The following is a 16,932-nucleotide window of genomic DNA, read 5'->3' on the forward strand; positions in this document are numbered from 1 at the left end:
TCAGGATGTCTTAAGGACCATCTCTTCTCACATGAACTTGCCCATGTACTGGGGCACTAAGAGAGACTTTGTCCTGTGTCCCTCTGCCCTATGAGGCACAAAAGGTTGAGATGCAGAACAGGGCCTTCTCATCAGTAGCATGAATAAACTGTTCTGTGAACCACTTTCTGGCACTCTAGCTTATATCAAGTGGTAACATGAAATGAAGTGTGGCATAAATCCAAACCTTCACTTCTGCCAAGTCTAATCTGAATAAGTCATGAAGAACTATAGGACTGCTTACCCATGGGGGAATACCAGGACTGTTGTTCTGGAACACAAAAACAATGGATGCTGTGTGGCTGGCTGCCCAAAATATTCATCTATCATGTCTTGTTCCTGCTACTTGCTGTAGTTTCTGGCTGGCCAAGAGTAGGCTAGTGAACTGGATCAGACAAGTCTGATTCTGATGTCCTTCACCCCCATGGACCACCTTTGGCAGTTTGAGGTCCGCCTGCCTGTCAATCACCTGACATCAGAATGTCAGGTGACACATTGTTTGAAATCAAATAAGTGTTGCTGATCAGCTAAGACTAACAGCAGAGGGGATGGACTGGAAACACATGACTTAGCAACAAGGACCCCAACTTTTATCAAAGGTATTCAAAATGGGTCCGGCCCAGCATAAGACAGAAAAGTAACACAGGTCACCTACTGCTGAATCAGAATCTTCACCAGGTTGATGTGTCCACATGTTGCTGCCGCATGCAGAGGAGTCCACAGCTCATTGTCCTTTGCGTTGACATTGGCACCATGGTTCAGAAGAAGCTTAACGACCTCTTCATAGTTGTCTATGCAGCACTGTTGAGAATTAAAAGACAGCAGAGGTTTTGTTTCATTTAACAAAATCAATAACCCACTTAAACAACATAATAATCTCAGGCAAGTTTACATTAAAGAGGGGGAATCATTAAAAAGGGGGGGGGAGACCACCCACAGATTTTAAAACAGCTAACATAGTAAAATTATCAAAATATAAAAACCAAATAGACATAGTAAAATTACATGTCTGGGTAAGATTGCCTAAACAAAAATGGTTTTAGCAGGCCTTGAAAACTGTACAATGAGGCACCTGTCTAATATTAACCGGCAGGGAATGCTAAGAACAGGGGCTGCCACACTAAAGGAATGATTTCTTGCAAATGCAGAACAAACATTATAGGCTAATTCAAATTCAGATTTATTAATAAGGCAACCAAATACAGGTTTCAGCCAAACAGAAACATATGGACATAAATTATACATAAGAACCATACAGAAAGAAACTTGACCTGTACAATAAATAAAACATACATAAAAACAGAATCTTGGCACTCAAGGAAGGCCACATGGCTTTGTCTAAGTTGAGCTGTGCTAAACATTACAGACCTGTCTGAACTGGACAACAGATATTTAACCTCATCCATATTCCGGAGGGTAGCAACTACTGCTAAAGATTTCTCTAAATACTTATGCCTAGGTGTTTCATAAAGCTTACAGTGCAGAATATAGAAGCTGGTGTTTTCCACCCAGGGGCCACCACATAAACAAAACCACTGATCTCTGGCGATTTCCTTGAATCTGCCTTCCAGAAAATTAGACTTCATAGCTGTAGATGAAAATTCAGGGCTATTTCGCTTCCCCATGATGCAGTTTTAAGGCAGGGAAAAAGCAGCGCCATCCATGTCCTGTTCTGCAAACAGATCTTGGAGCTGCAGATGTTATGGAGAGCTTGCAGAAGTGCCAGTTCCAGCGGACTGATGCACTTAACTGGGTACATATGGGGTACATATGGGGGTGAGATGATCCTTTAAATAAACTGGTTCCAAGCTATTGAGGGCTTTATATCTTAATTGTGACACCTTGAATTCGGCCTGGCTTGTTCCTGATAACTTTGGGATGGGAGTGGGGGGAGAAATTTGATTCAATTCACATTTAAAGTCAAACTTAATTTGCACTATGTGGGCAGCTATCCATTACACTTCTCAAAATGGTGCAGTTCTCCAGTCAAGAGATGTACACAAAAATGCAAATGCATATAATATTTAAATATTTAAATATTAATATTTAAAAATGCATTATGTTAGGGGAAATCAATTTGCAAAAATGTGTAGTTTAGGCAAACACCATACAAAGATCCATACGTTAGGAGGAATTTGCACTAAAATGCTGGTGAATTTTCACAAACCAGGACCAGGATATCTAAAAGACTGCCTCATTCCCTACCCAACTGATCACTATGTCGACAGGAGGCGCAACATGCAAATACAATCCCTCCAGGAAGTCCATTGCACATAATGTTGGAATCGGGCCTTTAGTGTGGTGCCATTATGAAACAAACACCACCCTAGGAAATTCTAAATGTCCAGTACCAACAACAAAAGGATATCTGGAGTTCAGTTGTCTAGAAATTTGCCTTCCATCTGCAGTAGTGATATGACATTGTTACATGTTCACATTATCTATTAATGTTTGCATTTATCACCAAAATGGTATAAACTAACCCTTGTATGTCCTCATTTCTGCTCATGACTAGAGGAACAAACAGTTTTTAAGCTATGTGATGACTGAACAATGAGCCTGGTCAATATATGATACTGGAGTCAATAATTTTAGTGAGCTTGCTTTCTGCAAAAGATCCCTGTCTGAAGCTTTCCCACCTGACTAGAAAGTCACTTTTACAGACCAAAAATGTTTTCCTTTGCCATAGGGACCACAAAAAGGAAACATCATCATATTTATTTATTTAACTTAACTTATGAATCACTTCCTATGAGACACCTCAACGTGATTAACAATACAACAATGTATCTAAAACAGTTACATATATTAAATAACAGTTTGCAACTACATATATAAAAACAATTTTTGAAACAGAACAACAGTTTAAAACAACCAACAGCACTTACATAAAATCAGTTAAACAAAGAAACAAACAAACCAGAACAGATACCAACTGCCATTAAGATTTTAGAAGCTTTGCTGAAATATATATTTAAATATATATCTTTATATTTAGCTTGTTTCAGGAGCTAGTTTGCATGTCAAAGTAAACAACTACCCAGTGCCAGAAAAATAATGCTCATTTGCAGAAGAATCTGGGCTTCAGCCATGGGGCATCAATAGCTGCATTTACAAAACCTACTAAGAAAGAACGAAATTTGGATGAAGTTATCCGCCTCCAGAATCAGCTTAACAACCCTCCCTCTGTTGTTACTACCCACCTCCTCAGTGCCTAGAAAATAGGCATCCAGATGGTCTCCGGAAAACCCAGCAGCCATCTGATTTCAGAAAGTTGAGGAAATAAGGATACGACAGTGAGTCCAGTCTCATTTCCCTCACATCAAAAGCCCATTCAAACACATTATCAACCTGAATGATCTGCCTTATAATGATCTACCCTAGAATGATCTGCCAATTATCCTGCATGGTCCTTTTCTCATCATCTTTTGGGTTGTTTTGAAGATCAGAAACATGCATGTAGCACATCCAGTTTGAGGACTCTTCTGCTTATGCTGTCATCCGTTAACTTACACAGTTCGTTCAAAACACATAAAGCTGTCTTCTACTGGGTTAGCCTATAAGTCCAATATTGGCAGGGGCTTTCTGAACCAGCTGTGATCCACATCCTTGTATTAGTTTATTAAAACAGATGTGAGGATGCATGTGGGGATCTGGATCTCGGGAAGTGAGGTTTAAACATTTCCCCGTGCTATTTTACCCAACATAAAATTATTAGCCAGAGTGCAGTTTGTGTGAACAACAGGTACAATTCTCTCTCTCTCTCTCTCTCTCTCTCTCTCTCTCTCTCTCTCTCTCTCTCATTCTCTCTCTTTCCCTCTCCACATTTCAATAGTTTTACAGTCATCTTAACATTTCAAAACTTGACTTCCTCCTCTTTCTATGGTTCCTGAAATTGATTTTTTTATCATTTTCTGCATATTCTAAATAAACTTAACTTATTCTTTTATTCATCTACTTTAATTATATACTCTGATGAAACTGCAGGTTATTACAGTAACCCTGCCAATGTCCTTATCTGTTTACAATTTGTTTGTAAATATTCAATAAACCATTTCCATTCTTTTATATATATATAAAAAGTTTGTTATCTTGATTTCTTGTTTTTCTGGTAAGTTTCACCATTTCTCCATAGTCCATAAGTTTTTGTATCCATTCTTCTTTCATCAGGACTTCTGTCCATTTTTGGGCAAATAACATTCTTGCCACTATAGTCGCATACATGAATAAATTTCTGTACTGTTTAGGTAGTTCTACCCCTATGATTCCAAGAATGAAAGCTTCTGGTTCCTTTGGCAAATGTTATTTTAAACATCTTTTTCAATTAATTATATATCATTTCTCAGTAAGCTTTAACCTTACTACAAGACCACCACATATGGTAGAAAGAATCTTCTTTCTCTTTTTATTTCCAACATTTATTCGATTTTGATTTATACATTTTTGCCAATTTACTCGGTGCTAGATACCATCTATATAAAACAACAGGTGAAATTATTTGTAGGGGTGTGTGTGTGTGTGTGTGTACCAATGGTGGTCAACCAATGGTGTACAGCCAGCTTTCCAAATGGTAACAAGTAAAACGTAAGTTAGTTTATTGAAATCCCAGTCAGGTACATGGACTTGGGTCAGGAGGAGACTGGAGTTCTGGGGGCCTTTGGACTTGGAGGAATCTTGAAACATGTCCTGAAATACTTCATGGATTTTAGCTTTAACTATGGAAATTTGGCTGACCTGTCGAGAAGGAACAAAAGTATTGTTAGGTCAGAGTTTCCCCGAGATCTGCTCTATAGCATCAAAGAATATGAAGAAGACCTGCAGAAGGGACTTGGAAAAGAGTTAAGAGCCTCGGACATAAGATCTCCAGGTTGATGGACTGTAGGGAGTTGACGGAAGTGACTGGCAGAGTCCGAGACCGGGGAGAGGAGATGGTGGAAGAAGATTGGAAAATTTAAAGTCTATATATAGAAATATTGTAAAATTAATGAGTGATAGAAAAATGTTGGAATGAAATTTTATGGCCTTAGTAGAAATGTTATAAGGAGTTAAGCTTAAATAAGTATACTAGTTTTAATGGAAATAAGATTAAAAATATGTTAAGACATTTATATGATAGAAAATAGAGAAAGATGGAAAGGAATTGCTGAAACAACTAATGGAAGTGGAATACAAAGAGGGAGGTGAGAGGAGGTCGATGAAACAAGGGAATGAAAGATAGAGTATGGAAAAGGTATGATGTATGTTTTTAAATTGTTTTTGTTTTGTTTTGTTTTGTTTTGTTTATTGTGTTTAGTTTAATGTGTCAAGGTTGTGTTTTGTATTGTTTATACAGTGGTGCCCCGCAAGACGAATGCCTCGCAAGACGGAAAACTCGCTAGACGAAAGAGTTTTCCGTTTTGGAGGTGCTTCGCAAAATGAATTTCCTATGGGCTTCCTTCGCAAGACGAAAATGTCTTGCAAGTTCCTGCGGGGTTTTTTCCCTTTCCCCCCCTTTTTCTAAGCCGCTAAGCCGCTTATCTGCTTATCCGATAAGCCACTAAAAGCCGCTAATAGCGCTAATCCGCTAAGCCGTCAATGGGCTTGCTTCGCAAGACGAAAAAACCGCTAGACAAAGAGACTCGCGGAACGGATTCTTTTCGTCTTGCGAGGCACCACTGTATATTGTATTGTATTGTTTTTTCTCTTTTTTGTTTTCTTTCTCTTCTTTCTTTTTTGTAAGCTTTAAAAGTAATAAATATTATTTTAAAAAAAGAAGAAAAGAAATCACCAGTCAGGTAATAGCTTTATTAGGACCCAACAAAATGTTACAAAAGACATTCATACCTTGGTTTTCAAACAGCTTAGTTCTCGAACGTTTTGGCTTCCAAATGCTGCAAACCCGGAAGTGACTGTTCTGGTTTGCAAACTATTTTTGGAAGCCGAACATCTGACGGGGCTTCCAGCACCCAATCAGAAGCCACGCTTTGGTTTTAGAACATTTTGGAAGTCGAACGGACTTCCGGAACGGATTCTGTTCGACTTCCAAGGTATGACCTACATCAGAGGCAAACCCAAAGCAGCCAGGCTTCGTCTTTTCAAAAATGAGGAGCAACTATTTTTTTTCTCTGTCCCAGAATCCTAGGTGTGTTCCCTGTTTATTCTTTTCTACAGATCAACACAAACTACATTAACCTTTTATCTCCTTTGGCTTACTAAGTAACTGGGGACTTCCTGCAGTTCTAGTTCATTCCTCCCGTGCTACATTGACAGCATGGCAACAGCCTACGTGAGCATTTTCTTTCATCTGACCCTGCCTGATATCACACTTCACCTTCCCTAAACACTTACCTGATGCAGTGCAGTTAATCCATCTTCATTGCACAGGTCTGGGCTGAAGTTGTTGTTCAATAAATAACAGACTGCAAGAGACAAAACAGAGAAGTTTGTCCTCAGTAAATATTATCGCTAATTTCACCTTCAGATGGAACGAACAACTGGCAACAAAGAATAAAGAGAGGATTTCAATAGCTAAAATGCCCAAGCCAATAAACGACTCTTGCAGGGTAACAACAGCAGCCTTGAGGCTGACAAATATCAATTATTATGAGGCCGTTCTACAGAATGGGATTCTCCCATGCCTGTTGAAATTTCCTGTGTGGATGGTGTTATTTTGACCACATAAGGATTGACACCTGGTGAATGAGTCCACTATTAGTATGCAAGGTTACATTCTAAACTGAGGAGATAGAATTCTGAACAGTATTACTTTTACTGCAGTGAAAGTGTTATATGTCTGAACACCTCCATACATAAAAACACACACATACACACCAAGACCCAAATACCTCCATGCATGAGTTAAATTATCCAATGGCAAGAAGCTATTAAACATGTATCCCCCATTAGCTAGTTCCTACATACACTAAACGTGTTGAGTAGGAGCATTCCAAAATACAGCCCTTCTTGTCTTCAGGTCCAGAACTCTACTACCATGGAATACCAAAGCAACGTGGCTAAGGCTGCAATCTTATACATGCTTACATGGTTGTTGTTTTTAAATTGTATTTTAATCCAACTTTTAGAAGAATCTCACTGAATATATTGGGACTTTTGCACAAGATTAGGCTGCAAGAGCCATGAACTGGTCCTCCATGGGTCTGGTTTTTGAATCACCAACAACATTTTGTCAATGAAAGCACTGCTTTTAGCATTTTGCTCACCCCTCTGTAATGTTCCTGAATGAATGAAAACACAAGCCAAGAAGATAATCATTCTCATTTCCTCTCCCCTCCAACGGCTTGGGGGAGCCAGTGCTACTAAAGAACCAGTATTATGCTGACCAAGGATATATAAACCTTAAGGGGAAAGAAGGCTACAAAATGAAGAGTTTTAAAAGGAACTAAATGAGCACTCCATTAAAAGGCTGTGCACACAGCCTATATGGTGTACAACATAAGCTGTATCAAGTACATTACAGGAGGAAATGTGAGTGTTAATAAGCTACTTCTCTGTCAGCTATTCAAATTACAAGCGAAGACCTAAAAGATGTGTCTAAATAAATTGAAATCACAGATGTCTTGGGCAATGGGTTGTCTCCAGTGCTGGCTCTACATAGAGTAGACCTATTGAAATTAATGAACCTATTTTAGCCATCTCAATTAACATCAGTGGATCTACTCTGAGTAGGAATAGCACTGGATGCCACCCTATATATGCATTCTGTCTCTAAGGTCCACTGACGTAAACAATTAGATGAGGGTGGTGGTTGACAATGTAAAGCCATTAGATAACTGATGTTTGTTATTGCTAGGAACAGCGAATGCTCAAAGGTGATCATACTTTGTTATTTTATGTAAAAAGAAAAACCCTGTCAGTGCATGGGTTGGATTACCACAACGTGTTAGGCATTTGCGATACCAAAAGTGCATTATCTACCTTTATCATTTTCAAATGGACAAATGAACTGATCCATAACATGGCTTAATCATTATGGCTGTTTACCTTAGGAACCCTCAGAATGGTGGTCTAGTCTACACAATGCAGTAATGTGAGATGGGAATGCCCTCTAAATATTCTCCCAGCTACACAGAGAGGATGGCATGATCAAGAATCCTGGACCTCACTGAACAGAACAGACGAGGGCAACAAGCAGGAGGACCCAGGAGACTGGGTCTTCCTCTACCTCCACATCAGCACATTAGTGTAATTTGAAGAACACAAAACTGGCTCACACAGCACTCTTCTTGAAGACACAGGCAGCCTAGTTCTCCCTCAGACAACCCTAATATAACAGACCTGTGAATGTGTGTTTACAAATTTGTAATTATGAATAGGATTCAGGACATAGATGGAGGAAAAATGCCTTCCAAGTTCCTGTAACTTGCTTAGCTGCGCTCTCTCTCTCTCTCTCTCTCTCTCTCTCTCTCTCTCTCTCAGTGTCCACATTTCAAAACATTTTTTTTAAAAAAGAACAATGCACAAAAACTTGGTGCAGCTCTACTTAAAACATCTTAGGTGTATCCCTTAAAAAGGCAGTGTACTCTCAGAAGTTGCCCCCCCCCTTGAATACAGAGAAATACTAAATATATAACAAGATAGCCTTATACTTTTATGGGTTTTTCCCTCTACCCCTTTCCCATCCTTCTCCTCCAAAAAAAAATATTTGAAAATCAAAATGAGCTTAACCAGCATGTATGGCATATGCAGTCGAACTGCACCTCACAGTATATCCAGTTTAGATAACTTGTGCAACTCATCTAGCAAATCCAAATTTATGTTTATGCTTCTGTTGCTGGCTGGCTAACCACACCGCCCTGCCCTTCTAATACCAACTGACGGATAGATGTGTCACTCAACAGAGGCTCTGGTTTGCTCTTGTTTACTTTGGATGTGATTTCCATTAGGACGCTTAATTCAATCTGGCTCATTTAAAAGCTATTGTGTACTAATGACACGGGGATCTGTATAATCATGTTGACCCTGCTTTCAGTGATATGATCCTGTTACTGTGCGGAGATTAATCTTGTCAGTTCTCCCCTCCCCACTTACATTTGAGAACAAATGTCAAAATAAACAAAACTTGCCAGTTCTATTCTTTTCTCCGTTGACGATGATATTTTAGGAGAAGTACCATGTATGTTTAAGTCATAAAAAGAGCCCATGGAACTATATATTTTCCATTGCTAACAATGGCAATCCTGTTTTATCTGTAAAACCTATGAATGAAGGCAGCAGACCTTCCCAGTTTTATGTCCAACATATGTTTTCAGAGGTTTCCTGCCCAATGCAGGATCCCACAGGGAAGGGAGCAAGGCAGGTCAGTGGCTGCAGGACCAGTGACAGCTCTGAGTACTCCCTTGAGGGTTGAGGGCAAGCTGAGGGCAGATCGAGACCCTGCACATGACTTCCCCCAAAGAATCCTGGGGGAAAGTCATGCACTTTAAATGTGCATTGAACTTGCTTGAAATGTAGGTATGGCTCTGCCCTGAGCCCTTAAAAGCATCTGCATCCAGACTACTTCTCCCAGGCTCCACCCCTTTGTGGATAACTCGTCTTAAAAGACCAACCCTTTGGTCTAGAGGTGGGCACTCGTCCTCCATTCCATAGCTTCCACCCTGTGCCCTCCTTGTTCTGCTGGGAGGAATTGGGTCCCAAAGGCTCACGGGAAGGTGTCAAACCAATGGCATCAAGTTGCAAGAAAGATCTTCTGACTTAACATCAGGAATAACTTTCTGACAGTAAGAGCTGTTAGACAGTAGAAAGGTCTCCTTTGGGAAGTTATGAACTCTCCTTTATTGGAGGTTTTTAAGCAGAGGTAGGTAGGTTGGTTGGTTGGTTGGTTGGTTGGTTGGATGGCTGTCTGTCATGGATGTTTTAGCTGAGATTCCTACATTGCAGGGGGTTGACGTCCCTTCCAACACTACAATTCCATGATTCATTGTTAGGTCTATTCTCCACAAACGTCATCTAAACTAGTGGTGAGCCCCACATCCTATGGGCATGTACTGTGTGAAAGAATTCTTCCTTTTGTCTGTTCTCAATCATCAATTCCACCGGATGGCAAGGTCCAAATGGTCATAACTGCAAGACAGTGAGGAGGAGGAGACATTACTCCATAATGTCCTGGCAAGTCTGGGGAGAAGTCATGAGTTACACATAACTTGAGCATGGGCATGTTGCTACTTTCAAGAGCCAGTTCCCTGTGCATACAAATCATTCTGATTACCTCCTGGGATGCAGTTGCTCACATCAGCTGTTTTGTAGCGCAGATGGGATAGGCTCCCAACACTGGTAGGGTGTTGTTTGTGAGGATTAGATGCAGTGAATGATCACATGACAGTTTCCCTCATTTCACCAACCCACCGATGCTATGGTTGCTTTCTGGAATAGCTTAGTCAGCTGTAAGTAAAGATTAAGGTTTAATGGGGAAATTGTTCCTATTACACCTCCCCTCCCCCACCAAAAAAGGAAAACAATTTGCTCTATTCACACTGTAGATAAAAACATGCGTGACCATCCCTCTACAAACCAAGTAAGAAGCTGACTTATATATTTCTGAAATGCAGGTTGTTAACCATATGGCTCTGTGTGAGCCATCTGATATTTTATCATCGTTCAGAACATTAACTCTCAGTTACAAATACAGTGGTGCTCAGGAGGCCCTGCAAATTTCAGAGTGTTTTCAGGCTAATGGCCAGTTTCCAGCTGATGGAGAAGATGCCATGAATGGGCCAGGCGTAGGTGGGATTGTATTCCTGCGGACTTGGCAGTGGCAGCAGGTTGGTTTTTCTGCCACACCTCATTACAATCCCCCAAGATTCTGCAACAGTGTTCTGGCAACAGATCCTCAGTGACTACAGCAAAGGAACTTCAAGAATGCAAAGAACTGCAAAATGTACTCCAATCTTATACTGCTTCTATAGTTACACTCTTCCTCTAGGACAGTGTTTCCCAACCTTGTGCCTCCAGCTGTTTTTGGACTACAATTCCCATCATCCCTTGCCACTGGTCTTGCTAGTCAGGGATGATGGGAGTTGTAGTTCAAAAACAGCTGGAGGCACAAGGTTGGGAAACACTGCTCTAGGATACCCTGGGAGCAGGAGTTCTGTGAGGTCACAGAAAATCCTTGTCATTATAATTTTCAGGATATTTGAAAAGTCAGAGCATTGAAGCTTAGTTTTCCATTCACACACTGGAGAGGCAGGCGGAACTTCACCTGCCAGCCCAATTACTGACATAAATAAATGGAAAGCAGGGAATGCTGTGTTTTCCCCTCTCTGGACTCAGCTATACAGCTGCAAGGTGATACTAGATAGCGATGGTGAGCCTTATGGAAAATTCAATGTATTTTTAAAAACACTTTAAAAAAAATCTAAATGGTTTTTATATGTGTGTAGATTCCACTTCCATTTATTTATTCTCTCACCCACCCATGTAAGGTTGCGATCACAAGTGCTGGGAGTAAGCGTAAGTTGCAGGCCCACTCTACTTTAGCAAATAGCATGCAGCAACTTCTGCTTCACTAGCCACATTCTTTTACTGTTAAATTTGACTGTTTAGGTTTGCACTTTTAACTGCTCAAAGGGTCATGCACTGTGATATATAGCTGCAGCTTGTTCTAGTACATCAGGCCTACTTTTCTTATCTGAGAGCATCCAATCATTCTTCAGGGCTGGCTCTGCTTCTGAACGCAGCTTCTTTATCACAATCTATGATATACGGCCAGTCTTACCTGCTGAGCCAGGAATCCAGACACACTTCCAAAAGATTCCTCAAGGCTCAGAGAGTTCAAAGCCCAAAGAGACTACCTCATGCCTATAATGCACAACCTTCATCATGCCAGCTACACAATATGGTATCGCTGTGCAAGGATTTGGGCCTCCAAGGTACCATCTGTTCCTTACTGAGGCCATGTGCAAGAGGAAATTTCACACAGCTAAGATAAACTGCTAGACTGTTGCCTCATTCCAGAATATCTCTCTCTCCTGCCCCGCCCCACCCCCCGCATTTCTTTTTCATGAATATCTCTTGACAAAGCCTCTTTGCTTTCAGATTACTGCTTAGTCCTGAGGAGTTATCACTCCTAGAAAACACTCTGTTGACCTTTCAGTTACATTTCAGACCTCCATCTGTGTGCAAGCTTTCACTTTGCCACTGCGTCAGACTGCTTAGACGCTGGTGTTCAACAGCCACAAAAAAGTGTAGGAGCTGGAGGAATGCAATTTCTGTGCAAACTGGCCTGATCCATGCCTGCTGAACTAATGTGCAGATTGGAACAGAAATATCCTTCAGATTACAGTGGTAACTTGGTTCTCAAGTGCTTTGGTTCTCAAGCGCCTTGGTTCCCAAACGCCGAAAACCCAGAAGTAAGTGTTCTAGTTTGTGAACGTTTTTTGGAAGCCAAACGTCTGATGCGGCTGTCGGCTATTGTTTTCGGGGCGCCTTGGTCTTCAAACATTTCAGAAGACAAACAGACTTCTGGAATGAATTAAGTTTGGCGCTTTTGTTTTTGCTATTTATTTTGCTTTTTTGTTTTTGAGGCTTTTTCGGTTAATCTGTTTTTGTGACGGTATAGATGATATTTTTTAGCATCTACAATACTGTCTTTTTATTTTATAGTGCAGTACATTGATTATTGCTTTCATTTTATGGATCAATAGTCTTGTTAGATAGTAAAATTCATGTGAAATTGCTGTTTTAGGGGTTGTTTTTTAAAGTCTGGAATGGGTTTCTCCATTTTGCATTACTTTCTATGGGAAAGCATGCCTTGGTTTTGGAACGCTTTGGTTTTGGAATGGACTTCCAGAATGGATTAAGTTTGAGAACCAAGGTACTACTGTATTCAAGCTATCCTTCAGATTTTGCACTTTTCCAAATTTTGCAATATAGTGCTTGGCTGTAAAAATACACAAAAATGCATTAAATTTGGTGCATCATCAAGTACATAGATCATTGATCTTCAGCTGGTGAGTTAATAGAGAGTAGCCTGGGGTCTTTTGCACGAGCCCTGGTTTTCCTACCCATTTCCCTCTTTCAAAAACTTTGCATACCCATTGGCAGGACACACTGCAAAATACACTGCCATCTTAAACTGGCCAGAGGCATCTATATTAGCATATGGAAATATTATGCCAATAAGTGTCATCAGCATCCACCCCAAGTCCTTTAGGTGCCTAGCAATGGCCCTACTCTTACAATTAATCAACTTAAGATATATTTAATTGGATGGCAACTCCATTTCAAAGTAATCATAGACCGTGTAACTTGTAAAAGAGGCAAACGTGCACACAACCCTTGTTTTTTAGTGCACCTATAAGGTCTGATAATAACCTAATGTTTTGGGAGCCAGCAGCTAATTTGCCTTGCTGAACTTTCAACAACCTTTTTGCTTTACAGCATTCTTTCTGTCCTCGGTCTCCTTTGAAAGATCTTTGGTACCCTGTTGTTAAGGCTGCCCACACAAAAAACTATTTTCTAGACCATCTCTTTCCTACCTCCCATGCTCAAAGTCACAGTCAAATTGCAACCGACTCCACTGTTATTAAGTAAAATATATGCCCACACCTCCTGCAGTAAGCTTTGTGTTTTCTGTCTCTTGTATAACTGTTAAAAAAAAAAAAAAATCAAATCACACAAACAACGGAAACTGACTCACTGGTTCAGTGCAGAAGGAACAATGAGACTGATTGCAAAACAAGTAATATCAAGTTTACAAAAGAAACAGGCTCTGGACTTTTTCACACCTTGCACTGCATAACTCCACACTGCACATGGCACCAATTAATTTGTGAACACAGCGAACCAAAAGTCACTTGTAATTCACATACGTTTGGCAAGTACATGTCAGAGACGGTCACATTTAGAGATAGTGTAGTCTGGGGGCGAATTGAATAATCTTTGGACCAGGAAGCCCTCCAGGTCAAACATCACCTATGCTATATATTCCCTAGGGCTGAAGGCAGATTAGTAACAGCAATACCCCACTCCACTTCCCCGAGCAGCTCATACAGTCCTTAGGTTTGAGGAGGCCACACTCACTTTCAAGTATCTGTGGCCCTCTGGATGTTGTTGGACTACAGTGTCCATCCTTTCTCACCATCTGCCATTATGGCTTTGGCTCATGGGAGTTGGAGTCCCATACCAGTCACTAGGGGACAACAGCAAGGGAGGGCTATTGCCTCCATGTCTTGCTTGCAGGGCTTTCAATGAGTATCTTACTGGCACTGTGGGGAACAGGATGCTGGAGTCTATGAGCCTGCGCTCTGATCCAACAGGGTTCTTCTTGTGTAACTATCAGAAGCAGAATACATTATGCAAAATAGAGAACCGTGGGTGAAAGTGTGCTCATTCTGCAGACTGTGTACGAGTCACAGAATCCAACTTTTCCTGCTGTCGAATCTGTGTTAACTTAATACTGAATTTTAAGGAAGGAAAGTTGCTGCAGGTGCCGTAAGTTTGGTTATCATATTCCTTCCACCTGTCACAGACACCAAGGTTATCAAGTTCCATATCAGAATATGTGATAAAATACGCTACCTGGTGCCTGTGCCAGGAAAAAAATTCATCGAACTGATCACCAAGCTTCAATTTATCCAGGGAGATTGGTGATAGATATTTCATTGAGGAAGTGACATTGCGACTTTTTAAAACCCTTTTTTATATGCTGTTTTCACAAATTAATCCTCCCCCAGGTGCTATTTGTTTTGGAGGGAGAAATTAAGGCATGATACAGTGCCTGTATGTTCCCGCCCCTTACCCCACAGAACAAATATCTTCCGTAAGGGAGGTTTAGATCAGGGGGAAAGTATCCAAGCCACTTCCCCATTCAGACCAGCAATATCCCATAGTTATATTTAGTAAAAATAATGTTAGATATAAGAGATCAATCCCAGATCTGCCAGCCTAATGTGTAGCCAGAACCTTGGCCTTACTCAGGGCTGGCCAAGATGCTGCTCCTGCCCTGATGCCCATGTCCCCTACAGATCTGGGGTCCCACCTTGCCCCCTCCCTGCCTCCACTGTGGTGCGCCTACTGCTGCCAGCCCTGTCACCACAACTGTCTCCTCAACCTGAGGCTGTACCCACGCTGCCACCACAATGCAGTAGCATGGGCACAGTCGCAGCAGTGAGGGCAAGGGAAGGGGATTGGTTTGGCTTCCTGAGACAAATGGCTTCACCTCGCCACATGCACGGGCTGCCCCTGGTCTTACTTGTCTTAGCAGGTACAAAGACAAGAATCATTATATCACAATCTCCCCTGGTCTTGTAGCCTCCATGTGTTTTGGACTATAATCCACATCAACATCAGACAGCCTGGCCAATGGCCAGGGATGATGGGAATTATAGTGCAAAGTATTTAGGGCATACCATGCTGAAAGAATATGTTTTAATGGATCAGAGTTAATATAGCTGAAGCTGTTTCTATTCACTTTTCTTTCATAGATATATCTTTTTACATATATAAAAAAAAACACCCTTAGCTTTAATCTTTGCTCTGGCATCCAAAACAATGTCTCTGCTTGAGGGCAACTTCTCTTTGAAACTATAATAAAATGTGTATTTGTGGAATTGCAAAGTGAAGAATATTTCCAATATGATTCCCAGCAGTTGTTTTATTCTGGAGACTTGAGATGCAAAACTGCGTGAAAACATATATTCTGATGAGCCTGGAAAGCTCTTTATCTCAGCAGTACAGTCAAGCCCATTTAAACAAATGCTTCTTCTAAGAAACCTATTTGGGAAGAGAATGTAAACATTTAAATTAACTCTGAGGCAACAACAGCCTGGTGAGCGAATCTCAGAAAACTGAAAGACAAATACACCAAAAATTGAACCTACCAAAACTGGGAAAGTTAATGGAATTTTTTTTAATCATTATTAAGTTGATAATGTATTCATATTTGAAACTTAGATACCATCTGCACATTTGCAGAAGAGTTTGCTAAGGAAAGCTATTCCTAAGGTTTAATTTTATATCCATTCACTCAACATTTTATGGCATTGTGATTTGCGGTGACTGGCTGACCATATCCGGAAACGTAAGATGAAAACAAAACTTATGGGGTAGGCCAAGAATCTACCTTGCACCCAGATCCTACACATATGCTTCACTGGATGTGATGTCACGGTGTATAATGTTGAACTGGTAGGTTCAGCCAAACACAAAACCATAACAATTCCATGGTTAATGAATACACAGAGGATGGAAATGGAAACACAAGCTTCAAGTATGCAACAGCGAGTTGTGATTGCAAAGGGGCTGGACTAGATGACTCTCGGGGTCCCTTCCAACTCTACAAGTTTATGATTCTATGACTACCACCCTTGACCTCCACACATTCATTTTAAGGTCAAAACAGACCGCCCCACCCCCATATACCTGTAGGTAAGTAGGGCTCTTGGTACATGATTGGAGACTTTGATTTTTCAGGGTTCCTGATCACAAGGAGAGAGCTTTATATGCATACACCTGTACATGCAGAGACTCTATTCCCATTTTCAAATGTAGCTGTGGATGTCAGTGGCAGAGGTAATCCATGCAAATTCACTGTACCTTGACACATATCCATAATATGTGAATATGGCCTTAAAGGTAAAGGTAAAGGTATTCCTGACCATTAGGTCCAGTTGCGGACGACTCTGGGGTTGCGGCGCTCATCTCACTCTATAGGTTGAGGGAGCCGGCGTTTGTCTGCAGATAGCTTCCGGGTCACGTGGCCAGGATGACTAAGCTGTTTCTGGAGAACCAAAGCAGCACACGGAAATGCCGTTTACCTTCCCGCTGGAGCTGTACCTATTTATCTATTTGCACTTTGACGTGCTTTCAAACTGCTAGGTTGGCAGGAGCTGGGACTGAGCAACGGGAGCTCACCCCGTCGCAGGGATTCAAACCACCGACCTTCCGATTGGCAAGCCC

General features: G+C 41.0%; 1 protein-coding gene across 5 annotated transcripts in view; it reads right to left on the minus strand.

Annotated features, from left to right (window-relative positions):
• PPP1R16B (protein phosphatase 1 regulatory subunit 16B) overlaps positions 1–16,932 on the minus strand; it is a 79,216-nt gene that overhangs the window by 12,189 nt on the left and 50,095 nt on the right. The window contains exons 2-4 of one of the 5 annotated variants that reach the window (XM_081867757.1): positions 16,396–16,451; positions 6,367–6,437; positions 695–840 (exon numbers count right to left, since the gene is read on the minus strand). In XM_081867757.1, coding sequence (XP_081723883.1) covers positions 695–840; positions 6,367–6,437; positions 16,396–16,423 — 245 coding nt within the window. In that variant the 5' untranslated portion in view covers positions 16,424–16,451. Of the gene's footprint in view, positions 1–694; positions 841–3,242; positions 3,717–6,366; positions 6,438–14,055; positions 14,283–16,395; positions 16,589–16,932 lie in introns of those variants that run through there. The other 4 variants (XM_081867756.1, XM_081867755.1, XM_081867754.1 and 1 more) reach the window with 4 other exon arrangements.

This window comes from Podarcis erhardii, assembly GCF_964252035.2.
Source record: "Podarcis erhardii genome assembly, chromosome: 6".
NCBI classification, from domain to species: Eukaryota; Metazoa; Chordata; class Lepidosauria; order Squamata; family Lacertidae; genus Podarcis; species Podarcis erhardii.